At 48.6% G+C, this 22,683-nt stretch overlaps 1 protein-coding gene across 2 annotated transcripts; it reads right to left on the bottom strand.

Moving 5' to 3' along the window:
- Positions 1–12: 12 nt before the first annotated feature.
- gfap (glial fibrillary acidic protein) lies at positions 13–22,444 on the bottom strand. 2 transcript variants are annotated; one of them, XM_069906638.1, is made up of 10 exons: positions 22,325–22,444; positions 18,355–18,765; positions 14,534–14,594; positions 11,179–11,274; positions 10,549–10,710; positions 7,339–7,464; positions 5,540–5,760; positions 4,786–4,829; positions 1,118–1,203; positions 13–214 (listed from the first exon to the last, which is right to left on the bottom strand). In XM_069906638.1, the coding sequence occupies exons 1-10, from the start codon at positions 22,405–22,407 to the stop codon at positions 173–175; spliced, it is 1,332 nt and encodes a 443-aa protein (XP_069762739.1). In that variant the 5' UTR covers positions 22,408–22,444; the 3' UTR covers positions 13–172. The 2 variants fall into 2 exon arrangements, with proteins under 2 accessions (XP_069762739.1, XP_069762740.1); XM_069906639.1 differs by lacking the exon at positions 1,118–1,203 and having other exon boundaries at positions 159–214.
- Positions 22,445–22,683: the final 239 nt, after the last annotated feature.

Raw genomic sequence — 22,683 nt, 5'->3', positions numbered from 1 at the left:
CCCCCACCCCATATTGCCAGGTGCTAGCATGTCACATAGTCCCAAGATCCTCTTCCCTCCCACCTGACGAGTGGTGGTGGTAGTGCAGGTCTACTCTAGGTACGCAGTGAACTAGTGGGGGCTCTGCACAAACCGGTGGTTCTGCTGGGACAGAGCATCCATTTGCATCCATTTACGCCACTTCCTTCCGGTCCACACTCGACTCATTAATTATCTGTGGGCAGAGAAAGGGAAAGGTCAGGGGCAGGCTGCACGAATTTCAACTCAGCCTCCTGAAGACGTTCAAACACAGAGTAATTTTAACATTCATAAAGCCTCCTAGTGAGGCCATAACATCAGACAAACCAGGCTGATCGAATGAAGGAAGATGATCACAGCTTGGAGAGCCACTGCCACCTTGAACCAGGTTACAGTGGGCACAGGGCAACATCCAAGAGAAAAGATTCCAAAACTTTGTCTGCTCTGCTGGTGATACCCATGGCCAGCTTTAGAGCAAGAGTTGGTGTGATGTGAATACTAAATCCACAAGTCACTCAGAGACATAATTACCTGTTAAGGGTGGCCCAGTGACCGTAGTGGTCAGCACAGCGTTCCTACAGTCTTGATGACTCAGGTTTAAATCCTGTGCTGTCTGTAAAGCGTTCATACATTCTCCCCAGTGTCTGTGTGGGGTTCCTCTGGGGGCTCTAGTTTTCTCCCACCCCTCAAAACGTTCAAGTGAAAATAGTCAGGAAGCTGAATAAAAAGGTGGAGGTGGTGGAGGAGAGGAGGGAGGAAGGGGTAGGGAAAGGAGAAGAGGGAAGAAGGGGCAGGGGGAGGAAGAGAGGGAAGAAGGGGCAGGAGGAGAGGGAGGATCACAGGCCAACAGGTAGGAGGTCATTGGTGGATACGGGTGGGAGGGTAGAAGAGAAAAACACTGAGAGGTGATTGGGGAGAGGGTGGCTCTCTAGTGTTACCCCTTACTTCTTGTGGACGCTGTGTGACCTGCTGAGTTTGTCCGATTAACCAGTACATTTTTTTAACTGTGAGACTGGAAGACACCACCAGGCATAGCACCGGGAATACACAGGGCAGTCCCAGACCATGTCACATCCTCACATCACATTTGTCTACACACCTGCCCATCTCGCATCTCCACCGTTTTTATCACAATGTTCCTTCTTGCTTGAACATCAGTGGATCCTTTAGATTCCAAGTTAGTTTCTAAGGTGACAGAGCACAGATCATTAAATGTCAGTGAACATCTCAGGGAAAGATCACAAACATGGTCCAGAGACTGCTCAGAGCAAGAGAAGGAGATGGCCTGATCTTCGAAGGGACCAATCTATCCTGTGCTCTTCCAGCCCAGGGAATGGATGGTGGTCCAGTGTGTGGAAACTCAGTCTGACAGCAGGGAACCAGACCCTTCTGCCCACCATGACTATGCTGGCCTTACCCATCCACATTAATACCATTTGCCCACATTTTGATCATTCTCTCTCTGTCTACTCAAGTTGCAGTCAAAATGCCTCGGACATAGTGGCTGAACCAGATTCCACCACATCCTCTAGCAACAAGGTTCAGATATTAACCATCTCCTTTCAATCTCCTTCCTCTCATCATAAATCTATGCCCTCTTGTTTTGATAGCCCTACACCTTCTATGGTGCCTAATGATACCCAAGATAATCTTTGACTTCAGGAGTGGGGTAAGAGTCCACATTAATGGTGCTAAAGTTGAATGTGTTGATAGTTTCGAGCTCTAAGGAATAAACATCTCCCATGACCTGACCTGGGAATAAGCACATTGATGCAATGGTCAAAATGCCACCAACACCTCGACATTCTCAGAAGACCAAGACTGCTCAACCTGCCCCTCAACAACTACAAGTGCACAGTGAAAGTCAACCTGCTGGACACATCACTGTGTGGGCTGGGACATGCTCTGCTCAAGATCAAAGTAAGTTGCAGAAGTTGGTGAATGAAAACTTCCCTCCCCTCCACAGACTCCATCTACATCTCCTGCCCAATGTTCATCAGATCCATATTTTGTTCTCGCCTTGGATTATCTTCCTCCCCATCAAGACCACCACTTTTGGGGTTCTCCACAAGTTTACTAATTGTATCTCCAATATCCACATCGAAGTTGTTAATATACATAACAATCCGAGGTCCTGGAGAACACCATGAATCGGACCAAATCAGTAAACGTTCCTTCTGCCTCCCATCCCCAAGTCAGTTTCAGGTCCAATTAGCCTTCTCCCTCAGGGTCCTGCTTTCATCTTGCAACCCAGAACAGATCTCATCCACACTTGGGGATTTATCCAAATGATGTCCGACTTCTCCACTTTTGTATTACTGACACGGTCCAGCCTACCAACATGTCCATCCCTGAACTCAACGTCCTACAGGTCCTTTCCCTTGGCCAATGTGGAGGAGAAACATTCATTCAGGACACCCTCTGGCTCTGCATATACCCCTTTTGGTCCCTAAGGGGACCTGTCCTATCCCTTGCTACCCTCATGCTCTTTATATACTTCTTGATGACTTAGGACTCTCAACTTTACCTGACAAGAATATTTCCTGGGCTCTCTTTGCCATTTTAATTTCTTTCAACATCTTCATCACACCCCCTTTTTCTAGGCCCATTTTCTTTTAGATAACTGCATAAAAACCTGTATTCCTTCATTCAGCCCTTCCCAATCTGTCTAGGAGCCTATTAGCCACTGAGTTCCAGTCTCCAATTGTTCCCCTCTTGCAGTGGGGGAAAAGCAGTGCACTAGCCCCTCAGCCAGCCTTCGTTCTGTTAACTGAGAACCTGGGCACCCAATACCCCTCTCCCAATCATGAGGATTGGTAAGTGCGAGGAGTAACTAGCCTTTGTATTTAACCCTTGCTGGAGAAGATGTGATGGTTCACTGCAAGTCCAGACGTACAGTTTCTACCTACAACCTGGGTTGGAAAGCAATCAAAAAAACTGCAGACTGCCTCCAATATCAAGTCCCCCCAATTCCTCCAAGCTGTACAAACATAAAAACTGGAGGATCTCAGCCAGTCTCACAGCATTTCTAGGGGATAATGATATATTACCGCCATTTGGGCCTGAGGCCTTCTTCAAGGTGGCATCTTAATTAGAGAGAAAGGGGGAAGAATGGGGTGTGGGGTGGGGAGGGGAGTCCAGACCAACAATTAGAAGGTGTTAACTGGATATAAGAGGAAAGGGATAAATTATTTTCACTCCGTGACAGGAGGCGCGAAGAGAGAGAGAGTGAGAGGGAAAGAGGAGAGGAAGAAGGGGGTGGGGGTTCTTTCATGGAAACTGACATTAATGCCATCCAGTGGGAGGGAGCCCAGTTGGAAGATGAGGTGTTGTTTCTACAATATGCGAGTGGTCTCAGCCTGGCAGTACATGAGACCATGGATAAACATGTCAGCAAGGGAATGGGATGGGAAATTGAAATGGGAGGCCACTGGGAGATCATCGCTATAGCAGCAGACAGACTCGAGGTGCTCCACAAATAATCTCTCGGACCACATCCAGTCTCTCCGACATAGAGGAGACCACAGTGGGAACACCGGATGCAGTAGATCACACATGTCAAACTCTGGCCCGCGGGCCAAATTTGGCCCGTGATATAATTATATTTGGCCCGCAAGATCATATTAAATATATATTAGAGTTGGCCCGCTGGCCGCCGTGCCAGTATAGCGCATGCACAGTAATACAACAAATCCCAGAATGCATTGGCGTCAGCCTGCTAATCGCCCCCACCTCCTCTGTTTATGTTGCAGGGTCTCACCGTGGACTCTGGTTTTGGGGCCTGGCCGGTGTCAAGGGAAACCAAGGCCACTTCCCAGCGCCCGGAACCGGAGGCCTCGGGCCTGACCTCACCAGGACCGTTGCCCACTCCCCCTCCCTGCCGTAGGCCGATCCGCGACTCACGGTGACAGGGCCGCTGATCCGCCAAGATGCCACCCTGCAGCGAGAGCCGATGCCCCCGCACTATCGTTGTCCAACCCGATCGCCCGCAAACCCCGCCCTCCCGCACACAGGCCTGAGTAAGTATTATGAACTTTAATCTCAGGATAAAACGATCTTCCAATAGTTTCATGTCACAGTGATAAATATATTCCTGGTTAAAAATGGTCCTGCACCTGGATACAAGCTCATTAGGCATAAAACTTGAAAAGTGTGTAAATCAAAGGATATCTGTACCAATGGAAAAAGGGTATGGCAAATAACCCTGCTAGAGTTCATGCCCACAATCAGCCACCCATTTGATTGTTTCAGGAATCATGTTATTCTCCCACATTCTCAATAGCCCTCAGATTTTACTATTCGACAGCACACTAGCAACATTTGACAAATCCTCTATAGAGAAATATTATTTATTGAATATTTGATTTCTCATTTGTTAATGCTTCTGGAAAGAGTTTATCCAAAACTATTATTAAACATTTATTTTAATAAGAAAAAGTTTAACATTACATATGTTGAAAGAAGAGAAAACATGCAGATGTTGTTGAAAATTTTCAATAAATATTTAGTTCGGCTCTCGACTTAGTCCAAGTTTTTAATTTTGGCCCTCCATGAATTTGAGTTTGACACCCCTGCAGTAGATGATCCCTGCAGATTCACAAATGAAGTGTTGCTTCACTTAGAAGGACTGTTTGGGGCTCCGAATGGTGGTGAGGGAGGAGGTGTGGGCTCAAGTGGAGCATCTCCTGTGGTAATGGGAGGTCCCTCGGATGATTAGTGGGGAGGGAGGAGTGAACAAGGAGGGAGCGGTTTGCAGTATGCACTTACCTCGTATCTGGAGAGTGGAGAAACTCTGGACAGGCATCATAATTCTGTAAACAAAGAAACATTGAGCCTTCAGATAGAATGACCTCTCCATCACAGAGTTCCTGCACACTAAGAAGAACATTTCTCTAGGTTTGCAGGGAGGTGGTGGGTATTGTCATGGGACTAACATCCCAGGAGCACCTGTGTCTCTGGTAATCACTTAGGGCTGAACCACACCCCATGCCAGTGGGAACAGCCACCTCACTCCAGTTAGTGGATCCCTGGCTCGGAGGTGCACACGGGCACACTGGAGGCCACATTGCCCTGGGCGTCCCTCTGACCCCAATGCAGCAGCAGATCCAGTGGTAACTCCCCAGAGATAGTGAACCAAAGAGGCTGATGTAACTTGGTCCAATCTTTACACCAGCCCATATGTGAGAGAGTCTGAGAGACCAATTTGTATTTTCTCAAAATAGAATATCTATCAAGTCTTGGTAAATGTAGTCAACAGTGAAATCCTGGTTCCAACAACCTGGAGCAGTGAGACCTGCAATGGAGGGGGACAAAGAAGTGGGTCTGTGAGGGGTTGATTCTTGAAAATAAAAAGTGCCACGTAAACTAAAATGTGTTTCTGAAAATTATCTTTGGTGAAGAATCAGAATTTGTGTCAGTATATTAGAGGGTGCTGGAGGAACATTGGACAAACCAGGGCGCGGCAGCCTGGTCAATGATAGGCACAAGGACAAAGGGTTGATCGAGAGTCCCGTGGCCTTACCGGTTCTCCTCGCCTTCCAGCAGCTTCCTGTAGGTGGCTATCTCAATGTCCAGGGCCAGTTTGACATTGAGCAGGTCCTGATATGCCTGCAGATGCCGGGCCATCTCCTCCTTCAGGGTCTGGATGTCGGTCTCCATGCGGCTTATCGAGTCCTGGTAATTCATCGTCTCAAAGTTGAAGTGCTCCTCTGTCTCACGTAACTGCCGTTCCAGTGACTCATTCTGTCAAAGCCAAATGCAGAATTACATCCAGATCCCAGCAAAATGCTCCACAAAGCAGCCAAAGGGCCGACCTCCACTAACACTCTAATGTTATCCATCTCGCCACTGCCCCCAGTTTCTCGCCAATGCTCCCGGCTTCTCACAACTGTACCCAACTTCTCACCACCGCTCCTGGCTTCTCGCCACCCCACCCCCACCCCAGCTTCTCGCTCTCCATAAAATTCTAGCAAATGCAACACATTCTACAGCTGTTAAACTTGAGATGCAAGTAATGATGTTTATCTGCAGGTGGTTGGATCTGCTACAAATATGCTGGAAAAACTCAGCAGGTCACAGCAGCATTCATAGGAAGCCAACGTTTTGGGCTGAGTTTTCTCCAGCCCGGTTGAGTATTATTCATGAATGTTCATACTGATCGAATCCTAAAGGTTCCCTCCTATTACTGAAATATTTGAAAAAATCAGTCCACAAAGAAAGCTTCCCGACACCTGTCATAGCCAGTTGTCCTGTCCAGGTGCTGGAAATAGAGTGATACTCCCTCAGTGTTGCACCAAATTCCCACAGCACGAGAAACGTATATACTACGCCTGGACAGTGCTATGCTTTAGTTAGGCCTTTTCTCCTTGAAGTGACGGAGGAGGAGGGGTGACCTGATTGAGGTGTACAAGATGATGAGAAGTGTTGATCGTGTGGACGGCCAGAGCCTTTTTCCAGGGCTGAAATGACTAACACCAGAAGCCATAGATTTAAGGTGATTGGGAGTAAGTCCAGGGGGGATTTAAGAGGCAGGTTTTCCCACAGAGAGTGGTGGGTGCAGGGGATGTGCTGCCGGCAACGGTGGTGGAGGTAGGGACAATATTATTGTTTAAGAAATGATTAGATAGGTCCATGGAACTGAGAAAAATGGAAGGTTATGCAATGGGGAAATTCTGGGCAGTTACAGTGGGTTGGTAGGTCGACACAACACTGGGCTGAAGAACCTGTGCAGTGCTGGAGAATATTTTGTTCTGATCATTGGTCTGTATGGATAAGTTGGGCCGAATGACCTGTTTCCACTTGTGTGAGTGCACTGGCAACCGATACCGGCAGATGTGTGTGACACAAGAGATAGTTTCAGTGCCTGGAGCTGTCATTCTGTCCAATGAGAAAATAAATTATCCCACTTTTAAACAAAAACATTGATTTTTTTTTGGATGTCCTCAGAACGGACCTGGTCACCTGGAGAGGATCCTCTGTCCTGTTCTCCAGGGAGAACTCACCTCAACGTTATGGTTAACAAAGCGAAGACCTTTCTCCTTGGAGAGATGAAAGGTGACTTAATAGAGGTTATGAGGGGCCTAGATAGGGTGGACAGCCAGCATCTCTTTCCCAGGGCAGTAACAGCAAAGACCAGAGGGCATCTCTTTAAGGTGAGTGGAGGGAAGTTTAGGGGAGATAGCAAAGGTGCGCGCGCGCGCACACGCGCAGAGGAATGGAAGGTCACAGGTGTGTGGGAGGGAAGGGTTTGCTTGTTCTGGAGTAGTTTTTCTGGGCCAACACCACGTCGTGGGCTGAAGGGCCTGTGATGTTCTAACTCACCGTGCCCTTTAGACCTTCCAGGTCACAGGTCAGAGACTGGATCTGCCGGCGGTAGTCATTTGCCTCCTGCTTGGCCTGGCGCAGTGCTTCTGTCTGGCGAGTGGCAACGTTGGTCAGGTCGGAGAACTGCACACAGACATTAGGGGTGAACGTCACAGCAGTCACCAGAGGGCGCGGACGGGGGACTAAGGCAGAGAGGGATTCCCCTCTCAGCAAAACCCATGCATTACAGGAGGCAGATCGACAATGGAGGGAGCAGGGGAGAAAAGCATTGAACAGCGTCAACACAGAGGCAGACATTTAGACACCAGAAGATTCAAGTGTGATGGGGAACGAACAGGATGGAAGGTAGAATGGCCAACTCCTGCCCCTGGTGACATACTTCCTGTGCAGCACTCACCATCCACCAAACAAATTTGCAAAGTATTCAGAATCAAAACGTTGGCTTGGTTTTGGACATTGATCTTCAGCATGAGCCCCACGTGCAGACCCCCAATGAACTGAGCCCCACGGGCAGACCCCCAATGAACTGAGCCCCACGTGCAGACCCCCAATGAACTGAGCCCCACGGGCAGACCCCCAATGAACTGAGCCCCACGGGCAGACCCCCAATGAACCGAGCCCCACGGGCAGACCCCCAATGAACCGAGCCCCACGGGCAGACCCCCAATGAACTGAGCCCCACGGGCAGACCCCCAATGAACCGAGCCCCACGTGCAGACCCCCAATGAACTGAGCCCCACGGGCAGACCCCCAGCGAACCGAGCCCCACGGGCAGACCCCCAATGAACCGAGCCCCACGGGCAGACCCCCAATGAACCGAGCCCCACGGGCAGACCCCCAATGAACTGAGCCCCACGGGCAGACCCCCAATGAACCGAGCCCCACGTGCAGACCCCCAATGAACTGAGCCCCACGGGCAGACCCCCAGCGAACCGAGCCCCACGGGCAGACCCCCAGCGAACCGAGCCCCACGGGCAGACCCCCAGCGAACCGAGCCCCACGGGCAGACCCCCAGCGAACCGAGCCCCACGGGCAGACCCCCAGCGAACCGAGCCCCACGGGCAGACCCCCAGCGAACCGAGCCCCACGGGCAGACCCCCAGCGAACCGAGCCCCACGGGCAGACCCCCAGCGAACCGAGCCCCACGGGCGGACCCCCAGCGAACCGAGCCCCAGGCGCGGACGCCCAGCGCGAGCCCCAGGCGCGGACGCCCAGCGCGAGCCCCAGGCGCGGACGCCCAGCGCGAGCCCCACTGGCAGACCCCCCAGCGCGGTGACCCCCCAAGACGGACACTACATGCTGACCCGTGCCGTTGGTGCTCCTTTAACTGCAAGTGTCTGGAATGCAGCCAGTGTGCGGTCTAGTTGGCAGGAGTTTCACAACTGGGCTCTTGATCCTCGTGGCCGCAGCTCGAAGTCACATTCACCATCAGTACTGAGGCTGAGGATCAAGTATCCGTTTGCCCACAATCACAATAAAACAACAACCTTAACAATAAAACAGACTATTCTGAAAGATATTCTACCCTTTGGTGACGAATCCCTTTGAGCAATCTCTCATTGTTTTGAACTCTAATCTCTCCTCATGTGGCAAGCTTTGCATTCCTGGAACCACTTTCGTGACACTTCATTGCACTCCCACTGAGACAAGTACATCCTTTCTCAAGCAAGATTAAGACTGTGGACAATTCTCCAGGTGCAGTCAAAAACAACTGCAGCAAGACATCCCTGCTTCTATCAAGCTTCATCGTAATCACATGCCAGCGTACTCTCTGTGCATGTATCAGCCAGCTCTTCCTGCATGTTCGCCATCAATATACATGTGCAAGGGGCCACAGGTGATCGACATCATCCCACACTCACCACTTCAATGCTGTTCAGTGCGCCAAAGTGGAGAACACCATATCTTGTCCTTCACTGATGTGTATCACCTGCAATCTATCTGCTACATTCTCCCCATTCGGCTTGTCCATCAGCTCAAAGTCTCCCTGCATTTTTCTCCGTACTCCCCTACCACGTGAAACAACTTTGCCACATCGACTCTGTCCAGGCCTTTCAACATGTGAAATGATTTTATGAGTTCTCCCCTCATTCTTCTGAACTCCAAGGAATACAGTCCAAGAACCATCTAGTTTAGCATCTACAGCACCCCTGGAAGTATGACTTAATTCCTTGGCCAAGTTGAATTGGAGCTTTATAAGGCACAGGTGAGACCTCATGGAGCACAGGGTACAATTTTGGGCTTCTTATCTAAGGAAGGATGTGCTGGGATTGGAGAGAGTTCAGAGAAGATTTCCAAGAATGATTCCAGGAATGAAGGGATCAGCATCAGGAACATTCCAAAAACTCAAACTTTTAAAATTCACTGGGCTCGCGTCCATACAAGCACCATGGATGTACAGCAGCAGAAAGGTACGTCATTAAATATTAGATTCATTTGTACAAAATAACCTCTGCTTTCATTTGTACAATGTTCATTTTTAAACATAATTTCAAGCATTACACATTTTTTTGCAGAGAACTTTTACGTTTACATTTTTGTTGTTGACTTTATTTTTCGTTAAAACAGCTCGTGTTGGTAAACGCTGCATTTGCTAATGAATAAACGATCCAAATTTACGTGTTCATCTCTTCTTTATTCCTCCTTAAATCTGAATTTTAAATGTTCTGCCTGATAATCTGACCGACCCAATCCTCTATTTTCGGACCTGCTGTATTAAGCTCTCAAGACTCCCTTGTCACCTTCCAGGACATTCAAATGTTCTTCATGCTCATCTTCCCAACTTTTTTTCCTCCAGCATCCATCTTTACCCTGACTCCCTATCATCTCTCCCACCAGACCCTTCTTTCCAACATTTCTTCCTGTGCTCCCTCCCCCACCCCCATCACTCCGGCAGGAGGTGATGTGGATGGTTCTCGTGTCCTGCTTGTGTGGCATTTCTGGGCCATCAGATACTTCCCCACATCTGAAACTTTAGACCCTGCTACCCATTGGGTTTGACACAGCCCTACTTCAAAGCAATGAAGAATTGGTGATTATTTGCTCTTTGCTGCGAAATTCTGGCTCACACAGGTTGAGTCTTAAAACACTTACCACACGTCCATGTAAAACACTACAGGAAGTGGTTGTGGAAGCTCTTTTATGAACATTGTCCCTTCCTTTCCAGAGGGGAGGCTGGAATGTGATCACCGCACTCATCACACTCACCTTGGCCTTGTACCATTCTTCAGTCTCCTGCATGTTCTTGCTGGCAACAGATTCGTACTGAGTGCGAATGTCCTTGAGGGCAGCAGTAAGGTCAGGCTTGGAGACATCCACCTCAACATGGACCTGCTGTAGCTGCAGCTGTTCCTGCAGTTCCCAAATTTCCTGAAGGACCAAGACAAGGAAATGGATCAGACAGTGCAGGGGCCTCTGATTATCCCAACCAGGGTCCAGCTCTACGATGGCATTACCCTTGACTTCTCTGGTCCCCTTCTCTTCCCCATTCCTCTCTCCTTTCCTCTAGCTCTCAACTCCCTTCCCTCTGCATTCATAGTGCCATCCCTCCTGCCCCTGTTTGCTGCTGTGCTCTCCCTCCCTCATCCATATTGCCTGTGGGGCTGTACCCCACCCCTGCCCCTCCTGCCCTGGCAACAGTTTGCTCATACCATGATGAAGGGCTTGAACCCCAAACGTTGGTTGTATATCATTATCTTTCCTACATAAATTATGTGGGGTGACCTGCTGAGTTTCTCCAGTGTTGCATTTTTACCTCAATTGTGGCGCCTGCAGAATTTTGTGTTTTACACGAGTGCCATGATCGGGGTTCAGGTCCAACGTGGGTCGTCTGCTTACCTCATCGTGAACTTTCTTCAGGAAGTTAATCTCGTCCTGCAAGGAATCGATTTTCCGCTCCAGATCAATACGAATTAAAGAGGCATCATCAATATCCTGAGGGAATGAGCACAGAGTCAGGTAGGACCACAACCATCAATAACAAGCTCCAGGAACTGCCTCCTGGACCCAGGTCTTTCAGGGAGAGAGGGTATCCTGAAAGGAATAGGAGGGTGTCAGAGAGGATCGAGAGGACAGGGTTTCCATTTTATCATCGTCAGCGATTTGCCAACTAACAGCATCGAGGTTCTACACTTTCCATTCACCACCAACCTCAGCAGGGCCAATCTCCCAGGATGGAGATGACCAAGAAATTCTGATCATTTTGTAGATTTGGGACAGAACCTTTTATCAAGACCAAGATAAAATTGAAAAATTACATATAGAAACAACCAGCCTCCACTACACATCAACAACTCTTTTTTTAAAATTTTTTTTATTTTTCACACCATAAACCACACTGACCAAGATACATACATTTTCCTTTTCAAATATATACAGTGTCATTTTCTCCCCCCCCCCCTCCTCCCATCCCACCCTCCCTACCTCCCCCCCCCCATCCATTTAAAGTACAAGATCTAAGACACATTAAACCCATCAAACAATGTTGTCATTCAATAAAAATAAACAAGAAATTCCACTGAGTCAATTCTTTTCATTTCCTTCTCCTTTCGTTAATTTAGGTGGTAGATGTCTCCGGTAGGTTTTCTCTATTGTTTTTCATGTATGGCTCCCATATTTGTTCAAATATTTCAATATTATTTCTTAAATTATATGTTATTTTTTCTAATGGAATACACACATCAACAACTCTGTAGTGGAGAGAGTGGAAACACCAGAGTCCTTGGAGTTCACTTAACCAGTGACCTGTCGTGGACACTCAACATCTCCTCACTTGTCAGGAAGGCGCAACAGCGACTGCACTTCCTGAGAAGATTGAAGTGGACAAGGCTACCGGCTACCATCATGTCAACCTTCTACAAGAGCTTTATCGAGAGTGTTTTGGCTGGCTGCCTCACAGTGTGGGTATGGTTGCTGCAGAGAACAGGATTGGAGGTTGATACACAAGACCACAAGAGTGGCAGAGAGGATCACTGGAGTCTCCCTTCACCCCTCCCACCAATCAACATGATCTATTGGATCGTTGCCTGAAGAAGGTGGGCAAAATCATTGAGGACCCCTTCCAACCTGCACACAGCATCTTTCAGCTGCTCCCGTCGGGGAAGAGATACAGGAAGATCAGGGCCAGCACCACCAAGCTGAGGATCAGCTTCTTCCCAATGGCAGTGAGAATGTTGAACGATCAAAAGAACTGCTCACACTGACCATCAGAAACTCTGGTATTTATGAATCAATATTTATTTATTTGTACAGATGAAATACTTGTCCTGCATATATATTGTTTGTCTTGTGTGTTAAGCTTGGTCGTGTGTCTGGGTATTTTGTTCCAAGGACCGGAGAACACTGTCTTGTTGGGTTGTAATTGTACAATCAAATGGCAATAACTTTAATTTGAAGCTGTGGGCAGCAGTATTTGAGTAGGGCATTGTATAATCCCATCTGACAGAGGAAGTCAGTAACAGCCATGGTTAGTGGCTGGTACCGCTCCCTACATTTCTCCAGGAGTTGTCAGATGGGGTAGACCACTGTTCCCCTGGATGGATGGAATACACACTGATTTGGGAAGCAGTTTCAACCAGGTGGTTGAGGACCCACTGGCAGAACCCTCTATAGGAAAGGTTTGTAACTCTGGCCTCTCAAATACTTCTCATAATTTTGTCCTCCTCTATCAATTTCCTCTGCTCCAGATCCAGTTTCTCCTGATAAGTAGAATATGCCTTCCTCAGCATCTCCTCTGCAGTCACATCCTTCTATAGTGTGACAACCAGAACTGCACCCAATATTCTAATGGTGGCCTAGTGACTGCTTTATCTAATTGGACTGAGCCCTCCCTGGGTTATGCCCCAGGAAATCAAGGTAAGAATACTGTCTGCTACTTTTCCACCAAAGTTAAAGATGCAACCAGACAGTCTCTGGGTCACGTGGAAACAAGTCACTCAGACACCATGCTCAACCCGATCAATGGACACTTGTCCATATCGATCCCATCTTCCTGTTCTCGACCTGTAGCCTGCCATGACATCGTGATTCAAGTTACTTCCATGTAATAGGGCATCCAGTTATCTGTACTTGCACCTTCAGGGCTCTTTGAATTTGTACACAGATGTCCCCCTAATGTTTTTGGGAACATGCTGCTTACTGTGTATGGCCTTCCCTTATCAGGTCACCCTAAAATGTATCACCTTACACTTCGCAAAACTGAAGTCCACATGTAATTGCCCTGCCCAATGACCCATCTCATTCTGTAGCCCGACTGCCCAATGACCCATCTCATTCTGTAGCCCGACTGTCCAATGACCCATCTCATTCTGTAGCCCGACTGCCCAATGACCCATCTCATTCTGTAGCCCAACTACCTTCTACTACACTTCTCAGAACTGAAGTGTAGCCCGACTACCAGCTGTTCTTCAAAAGATGCAACCAGTCTCTGGGTCACGTGGAAACAGGTCACTCAGACACCATGCTCAACCCGATCAATGGACACTTATCCATATCGATCCCATCTTCCTGTTCTCAACCTGTAGCCTGCCATGCCATCGTGATTCAAGTTACTTCCATGTAATAGGGCATCCAGTTTTCCAAATTTTGACCATTTGATGACAGCAGAGGACAAGTGGGCTGGAATGGATGGCCCTGGGCATCATTTATTTTTTTTAAAAGTTTAATTTTAATTTTTATTTAATTCAACACATTTTAAAATTTATTTTAATTCTTTAACTAAGTTAACTTATTTTTAAAATTATTTTAATTTATATTTTTATTTAATTTAGACATACAGCCCACAAGCCCATGCCGCCTAATTACACCCAATTAACCAACACCCCCCCCCCCACCCTGTACGTTTTAGAGGGTGGGAGGAACTGGAGCCCTTGGAGGAACCCACACAGACATGGGGAGAAGCTACAAACTCCATACAGACAGTGCGAGATTCGAGCCTTGTCCACTGACATTGTAACAGCGTTGCGCTAACCGCAACACTAACTGTGCTGCACCATTAGGGGAGGCATTCCAGAAAGGGAAAGCTGCAACCAAATAATTCTCCGCTCCAGGCACCAATAAATAACCCAGGACATTATTTCCATCAATGCCTGCCGATTAGGACTCCTCTCTACCACCAGTCCAGCCTATTCCCAGAGAGTGCTCAGTGGTGCACGGTTTTACCCGTGGACTCCTTCTCTCTGGCATGGCGTCTCACCTGTTTGTATATGGCCAGGTTGTTCTCAGCTTCTGTGTGCAGATTGATCTCATCCTGTAACCTGTAGAACAGAATTTGAGGGAAGTGACTCTGTGCAATCAGTTAACAAGCGAAGAGACTGGTGAAGATTACAAAGGTCCAGGCATTCAGAGTAGAGAGCAATAGCTCTGAATGCATGCAGCAATCCCTCACAAGATGCCTACAGTGTCAATAAGCTAGTTTCCGAGAGTTACTGACCCAGAGTTGGTCAGAAACTACCCATTGCATGATCAGTTTTAAAATTCCTATTTAAATCCACCTCCTTTCCATGCATTGATCCCATGGAACAGGTTAACTGGATGGCGAGAGCCATTCATACAAACTCTCAACAGGTTTTATCCTCACCCATGCAGACCCTGTGTTGCTTGTTCTGATCAATGGGATGACCAACTCACTGGTCCATTACCACTGGGACTCGTTGAAGTAAGGAGTGAACTGCAGAGGTAATAGAAAGTTTGCGCTGACCTCAAGCTCCATCATTGAGTGTGATTCTCCTGTAAGCACAAACCTGTAACAGACAACCAGTCGGTCAGATCCCCATTAGGGGCAGCATGGTTGTGCATGGGGTGTCTCAACGCTATTACAGCGCCAGAGACCCAGGTTCGAATCCAGTGCTGTCTGTAAGGAGTTTGTATGTTCTTCTCGTGACCATGTGGGTTTCCTCTGGATGCTTTGGTTTCCTCCCACATTCCAAAACATACAGGGTTTCCGGGTTAATTGGTCACATGGGTGTTTCTGGGCAGCACAGGGCTCATGGGCTGGAAGGGCTTGTTACTGGGCTACATCTCTATATTAAAATTAAAATTAAAATTGTAAACATTTATTGTCAAAGTAGAAGTAGCAGGATAGCTTGGATGAATCATGGCTTAAGTAATGGTGCAAAGGGAGGGATAACAATTCCTGGGGCATTGGAACCAGTTCTGGGGGCAATGAGACCAGTACAAACCAAACCATCTACACCTGGGCAGGACTGGGATCAGTGTCCTGGGGGTTGCTTCCTGGTTCTGTTGGGGAGAGATTAAACTAAAGGGCTGGGGGAAAGAAACCTGTACAGAAGGACAGAGGGAAATAGAACAGAGACAGAAGTTAAATGTTAGGAAGGAGAAAAGTCAAAGTATAGGGGAGATAATCAATTACAAGAGACAGAAAGAGCCACATTGTAACTTGATCGTAAAAGTCAATGAGTACAAGGGGAGTTTATCTAAATGCCCGTACCATTCAAAACAAGGTCTGTGAGCTTGTGGCACAAATCAGTACAAAGAGGTTATGATTCAGTGACCATTACAGAAACGTGGCTGCAGGGTGGAGATGGGGAGTTGGTGGAGAATGAAATGGTTTCTGGTAATATGGAGGGAAAGGCAGGAAGGTAGGGGAGGTGGGGCAGCTCTGAATTAAGGATGAGATCAGGGTGACAATGAGAGATGGATGATACAAGGTCTCAGGAGCAGAAGGTTGAATCCATCTGGGAAGAGATTAGGCACAGTAAGGGGAAGACATCATTGATAGGAATCGTCTAAGGCCACCACACACTCACTGGGGCCCAGGCAGTAAACAAGACATAGGTGACCTATAAGGATGGAATAGCAGTTATCATGGGGAACCTTAACCTGTGTTTTGATTGGTTAAATCAAGTTGGTTGAGACTGTATTGAGGAGGAGTTTATAGAATTCATCTATGTGAGCTGTCCTGTCCAGCATGTTACTGAACCTACAAAGAAACAGGCTATCTCTGCCCAAGGAAGCAGGAAACACTGCCTCATCAAGTCTATTAATAAATGTTAACTTAGACATTCACCACAGTAAAAGGCTCTTTTGGCCCACGAGCCCTTGCCACCCAATTAAACTACAACCCCTGGTGAGAGGAAACCGGAGCCCCTGGTGAAAACACAGAGTGGGTACCAGTACTGTCTGCTGGGGGTGGTGATAAAGGCTGGTACAATTGGGATATTAAAGAGACAGTCACATGGACGTAAGAAAAATAGAGGATTATGAGGTAGAAGGTGGTCAGCACAACATTGTGGACTGAAGGCTTGTCTGTGCAGTAATGTTCCACTTTGCCATGCAACTTGACACGGTTATTAAGGAGGGTACGTGGCAAACTGCCTTCATTATCTGAACGTTGTCGATGTTTTCGACTTCAGGAGGGCCTGGGGGGGCGGGGGGGAACCTCGGTCCACTGACCATTGACAGCTCCACCATTGAAGTTGTCAAGAGTACCAAGATCTTCGGTGTGCACCTGGCAGAGAATCTCACCTGATCCCTTACACCAGCTCCAGAGCCAAGAAAGCTCAGCAACGACTCTACTTCCTGCAAAGGCTGAGGAAAGTTCATCTCCCACTCTCCATCCTCACTACATTCTGCAGAGCAGTGTTGGAGCCAGAACGAATGTTGGGGGGGTGGTATGGTGCAATTCTCATAAACTCACTCAGCAGGGGTGGGGGGACTATTAACATCATCCACCGCTCTCTGATGTAGGTGCCTTGAGCACTGCTTTTATGGTGGAGTGGGGCGGGTCTGGCGAGCGATGGCCGCGACCAAATTGGGGGGGTGCACAGTACATTGTTTGTGGGGAGAGGGGATGCCTGTGGATGTCACAGTCTGAGCAACTGCATCACTGTTTGGTTTGGAAGCTTTACCTCCTCGGACCGTGAGACCCTGCAGAGGAGAGTGAAGTCATCGGAAAAGATCGTTGGGGGTTCTCTTCCTACCATGAAGGATGCAGGCAAAAAGCAATAAACATTGTGCAGGACCCCACACACCCCTCACATAAACTGTTCTCCCTTCTACCCTCTGGTAGGAGGTACTGCAGCACTCAGGCCCTTACGTCCAGATTGGGTAACAGCATTTTCCCCTCAAGCCATCAGATTCAGATTCCTGAACTCCCAAAGAATTTGGGAATAGAGTATTGTGGACATTTACTGTATTTTAACCTCTATTTTAACTCCGTGGTCTTGGAGAAACGCTATCTCGTCTTTACCGTGAGATGCATGGTATGAATGACAAATAAAGGTGACTTGACTTGACTTGATTAGTTGGGAGAATGAGTTCAAGAGGCATGAGGAAATGTTGAAGCTTCTATAAAACTCTGGCGAGACCACACTTGGAATACTGTGTTCGTCTCTGGTCGCCTCGTTACTGGAAGGATGTGGAAGGTTTCAGAGAAGGTGCAGAGGAGATTTCTGAGGATGCTGCCTGGATTGGAGAACACATCTCATGAGGAAAAGTTGAGTGAGATTGAAGCTTATCTCTTTGGAGCAAAAGAGGATGAGAGGAGACTTAATAGAGATTATGGAGTCTTGGATAGGGTGGACAGCCAGGATCCTCTGTCCCAGGCTGGCAATGGCCAATACCAAAGGATATCTGTTTAAAGTGAATGTTCAGGGGAGACATCAGAGGTTGGTTTACCTTATACAAGGAGTGGTGGGTGGGTGTCTGCAATGCATTGCTGTGGGTGGGGGTAAAGCCTGTTGGGAACATTTAAATAACTCTTTGATGGGCACATAAATACAAGAAAAAAATACGAGGGTTCTAGACTGTAGGGGAGGAAAGGGTTAGATTGATAGTGGAGTTGATTTATTTGGGTCAGCACAACATTGTGGGCTGAAGAGCCTGTACTGTGCTGTATGACTAATGTTATTGCAAGTTTCCAAATACACAATCAGACCTTTGGTTTATTGCCAGCACCTCCGCGTTTGGAACCCAGCACCCACCCGTGCTCCAGATCTCTGGGGGAATAAAGTCCTCCCCAAATGGGTCACTGAAGGCAAGCATGTGAGCCCATACCTTTGCTTCAGCTTGCTGTGGTCTTCCAGCAGGTTGTCCCTCTGAATCTCCAGGCGAGCCCTGGAACTGTCCAGCTGGTCCATCTGATGCCGCAGTTCCCGGATCTCGTCCAGATACACCTCCCCCAGCCGGCTGGGCTCCTTCCCCTTGATCTGGTTGAGCTCAGTGACCAGGACTTTGTTCTGGTTCTCCAGGAAGCGCACCTTCTCGATGTAACTGGCAAACCGATCGTTCAGTTGCATCATCTCAAACTTCTCGTTGGTCCGAGTCTCCTTGAACTCTGCATTGAGGGCATCTGACAGGGCGAAGTTGAGCTTCTCCTGGTACACCCCTGTGACTTTAGCTGGGTAGTTAACATGTTTCATCGAAACCATGGGGCTTCTGGAGGAGACTGGCAAAACGGACCTGCTCCTGCTCCAGAAGGTAAAAATGAACAAAGTTTGCTTCATTTTAACTTCGCTCCCCATCTCCCCCTTTCTCTGATCTTTCCCAGTTAACTACCTTCATTCCCAACAGTGGTCTGACTGACTGCCAACAAATCTTTCCACTGAGGAAACAACCTTGCAGGGCTGCATGGTTAGCACCCACTACTATGGGCAAGCGACCCTGCTTCAAATCTGGCACTGTCAGCAAGGACTTTGTCCGTTCTCCCCATGACCTGCTTAGGATTTCAGTGGGTGCTCCGCTTTCCTCCCACCCTCCAAAAAATGTCTAGGGTTGGTGGTTTAATTGGGCAGCAGGGGTTTCAATGGCCAGAATCGGCTGTAAATACATCTTAAAATCTACAATTTCTATGTTGAACAAGAAAAAGAGTACTGAGGCCATAGACCATCATGGGAAGCATCATGAGGTCTGGTTCAGTCATACTGGCAGTGAGCTATCTGAGCTGAAGGTTACAGCTCCTGGATGAGATCTGGATCTATGGGGTTAACCCCATCTGACCTATTGTTGATGTAAAGCACAGGCTGGAATCTATGATTGGTCTCCACTTCACAAAGAGGGACAACTCCCCTGTCATTGATGTTATAAATGGCAGTTTCAGAACCCAACACCAGCCATCCGTCCATCATTAGTCACACATTCCACCCAGACCCAGGACCAGGCCACATTGGACTGAGTGACCCAGGACCAGGCCACATCAGACGGAGTGACTCAGGACCAGGCCACATTGGATGGAGTGACCCAGGATTCAGGTCTAGGCCATATTGGATAGAGTAATGCAGCACAGAAACAGGCCATTCTGCCCATTGAGCATGTACTGACCATTGTCCAGTTATTTTCACGATTTCCCATCAGCCCTCTCAGATTCTAACACTTACCGATGCACTGAGGAAAAATTAAAAGTGGCCAATTATCCTATCATCTCGCACATCCTTGTGACAGACACAAAACACATGGTCACAGGGAGAATGTGCAAACTCGACACAGACAAGTCTGGAGGTCAGGATCAAACCAGCTTCACTCAAGCTGCAGGCAGTAAACCTACCAGAGGCACCACAATCTATTCCATTCCCAGTGTTCACAGAGACTTCTATTGTGTTCAAACTCTGTTGTACATCACCCAACTATGAGCAATATTTCCTGTGATCTTTACAAGATAAATTAGCAAAGGTTGAAGTTCACAGGAGTTCACAGAACAGGGGAGGAGATGAATTGTCACAGGGACTGTGCAGACAGATGTGGACGGACGACTGCAGATAGCAGTGTCTCAACTCGTACAATAACTCTTCTTCACCTGACACCAGCCATTGTCAGTTCTCGAACATCAGTGATTGCAGTCTCAAATCACAACATAATCAATTAGAGTGTCAAACTCAAAAAGGTATCTGGAATCAAATCAGCCCACGGGAACGACAGAGATGCACTCAGAAAAGGGAACATCATCTGATGGAATACATCTACACTGCAGCAGCTCTCCCAGTGGGCCGTACAGTCTCTGTAAGAGGATAAACCTCCCTTCCAGTGGGACGTACATTCTCTGTAATGGGGTAAAAAAATACCCTCCCAGTGGGGTGAACAGTGTAATGGGGTAACCCCCAGTGGGCTGTACAGTCTCTGTAAGAGGATAAACCTCCCTTTCAGTAGGACGTACAGTCTCTGTAATGGGGTAACCCCCAGTGGGATGTACATTCTCTGTAATGGGGTAAAAAATACCCTCCTAGTGGGGGGAACAGTGTAATGGGGTAACCTCCAGTGGGATGTACAGTCTCTGTAATGGGGTAAACTCCCCCCTCCTAGTGGGGTATACAGTGTAATGAGGTATACCCTCCCCCAGTGGGACATACAATGCAAGTCCCCCACTCCCCCCTCACCACCCAGTGTCTACTAGAAATAGTGTATTTCTGTATTAGAAATTTGCCAGAGTTCTCGGTGTTGTACCAAACCTCTGCAAACTCAAGGAAGTTGAGGCGTTGACATGCTTGCTTCATCATGCCATTGGTGTGTTGGGTCCAGGAAAAATCCTCCGAGAGAGTGGTTCCCAAGAACCTAAATTTGTTCACCCTCTCCAACTCTGTTCCCCAATAATCACTGGATTGTAAACCTCTGGCTTTCCTCTCCCAAAGTCAACAATCAACTCTTTAGTTTTGGTGACATTGAGTGCAAGGTTGTTGTTGCACCATTCAGCCAAGTTTTCAACCTCCCTCCTATCCACTGACTCATTCCCTTCCTTCATACAACCAACCGTGGTATCGTCAGCAAATTTGTAGATGATGTTACAATCGTACCAAGCCACACAGTCGCAGGTGTAAAGCTAGTAGAGCTGGGGCTAAGGACACAGCCCTATGGTGCTCTGGTACTGATGGAACCCACCAATACACACACTCTCCACACTCCCACCCACTCCCCCACACTCAGACACCAATACACACACACACACCCATACACACCCACCCTCCCACTCTTACGCACACCCACTTCTCCATTCACCCATCCCCACGCACCCACCCTTGTGCACACACATACACACACTCACCCACTCACACACACTCACTCCCACCCATTCTTATACACCCACTATTAAACACCCACCCTTACGCGCACACCCCCACACTTACACCCACCCCAACCCTTACACATCCACACAGCCATCCTTACCCCACACATACCCCCAGCCCTTTACAACCCACCTTACACACCCACACCCTTACACCCACCATAACATACACATCACACCCACCCAAACTCTTACATATTCACCCCTACCCTTTCACATTCACACACCCTTACACACACAAATCCATACCTACACATACCCCACCCCTTTACAACCCACCTTACACACCCCCACCCTTACACAGACACCCACCATAATTTACACATCACACCCAACCCCACCCTTACACATCCTTACCCACACCTACCCCCACCCACCATACACACCCACCCCTTTACACCCCACCACCCGCCATACACACCCACTCCTACACACCCTTACATACATGCCCACACATACTCCCACCCCTTTACACTCCACCCTACACCCCCCAGCTCCATTCACACCCACCCTACACACCATAACACACATATTACACAACCACTATCCCACCCCCTTACACACACACACCCACACATATCCCCACCACCTTGCTCACCCTTACACACCCACACACACACACACCAGCCGAACACACACCCACCCATACACACATCCTTACACATCCACGCATCCATCCTTACCCACACTCACACATAGCCCCACCCTACCCCTCATACACCTCACCCCTCACACCCCCACATCCTTTCACACCCATTACACAACCATTCGACCCCCATTGCACACCCACCCACCGTGCCTGCGTCGATCCCTCCGCTGACGCCGGGTTTGCCGGCGAGCCCCAGCACTGTACCGATGGGCCGAGGCGCCGGCGGGAGGTGCCGGCCGGGGTACGGGGTCGGATGGGCGCCGAGGACGGGGTGGCTGCGCTGAGAGCCCGGTCGGACGCCGCTCAACCGGCAGGAAGGCTGGTACCTCTTGGTGAAACTGGATCTGCTCCCAGGAGGAGCGCTGGCGCTGAGGCCCCCGAACCCCCTCATGTAGACAGAGGTGCTCATGCTCCCCCCTGTCCGGCCGGCAACTGCGGGAGACGCGGAGCGCACAGCCTGGGGCAGCCGCTTATATAGACAGGCCGGCACAGGCAGGGCTCCCTCGGCTCGCTCCACCCCACACAGGCTCGTCCCCACCCACAACTCCTTCCACTGACAAAGGAGGTTTCAAAAAGTCCAGTCAACTGGGAGGTAGAGGGACAAGAGGGGGAGCAGACTAGGGTGGGTGGGTTCTGGGCTCTGGAAGGCGGCTGAGCAGAAGGAACAAGCCCGTTCGCCTGATGG

Source organism: Narcine bancroftii, chromosome 12, assembly GCF_036971445.1.
Source record: "Narcine bancroftii isolate sNarBan1 chromosome 12, sNarBan1.hap1, whole genome shotgun sequence".
In the NCBI taxonomy this organism is placed as follows: Eukaryota; Metazoa; Chordata; class Chondrichthyes; order Torpediniformes; family Narcinidae; genus Narcine; species Narcine bancroftii.
This window is presented reverse-complemented; position numbering and strand designations above follow the sequence as displayed.

What these genes read in the sequence shown, in the direction of transcription:
- gfap (XM_069906638.1), bottom strand. Translation starts at nt 22,407, where the DNA reads ATGAGCACCTCTGTCTACATGAGGGGGTTCGGGGGCCTCAGCGCCAGC. An exon ending in CACAGCAAGCTGAAGCAAAG is followed by an intron (nt 14,595 to 18,354) that starts GTATGGGCTCAC and finishes TCTGTTCTACAG; the next exon opens with GTTACAGGATGAGATCAATC. An exon ending in TGAAGAAAGTTCACGATGAG is followed by an intron (nt 10,711 to 11,178) that starts GTAAGCAGACGA and finishes TTGGTCCTTCAG; the next exon opens with GAAATTTGGGAACTGCAGGA.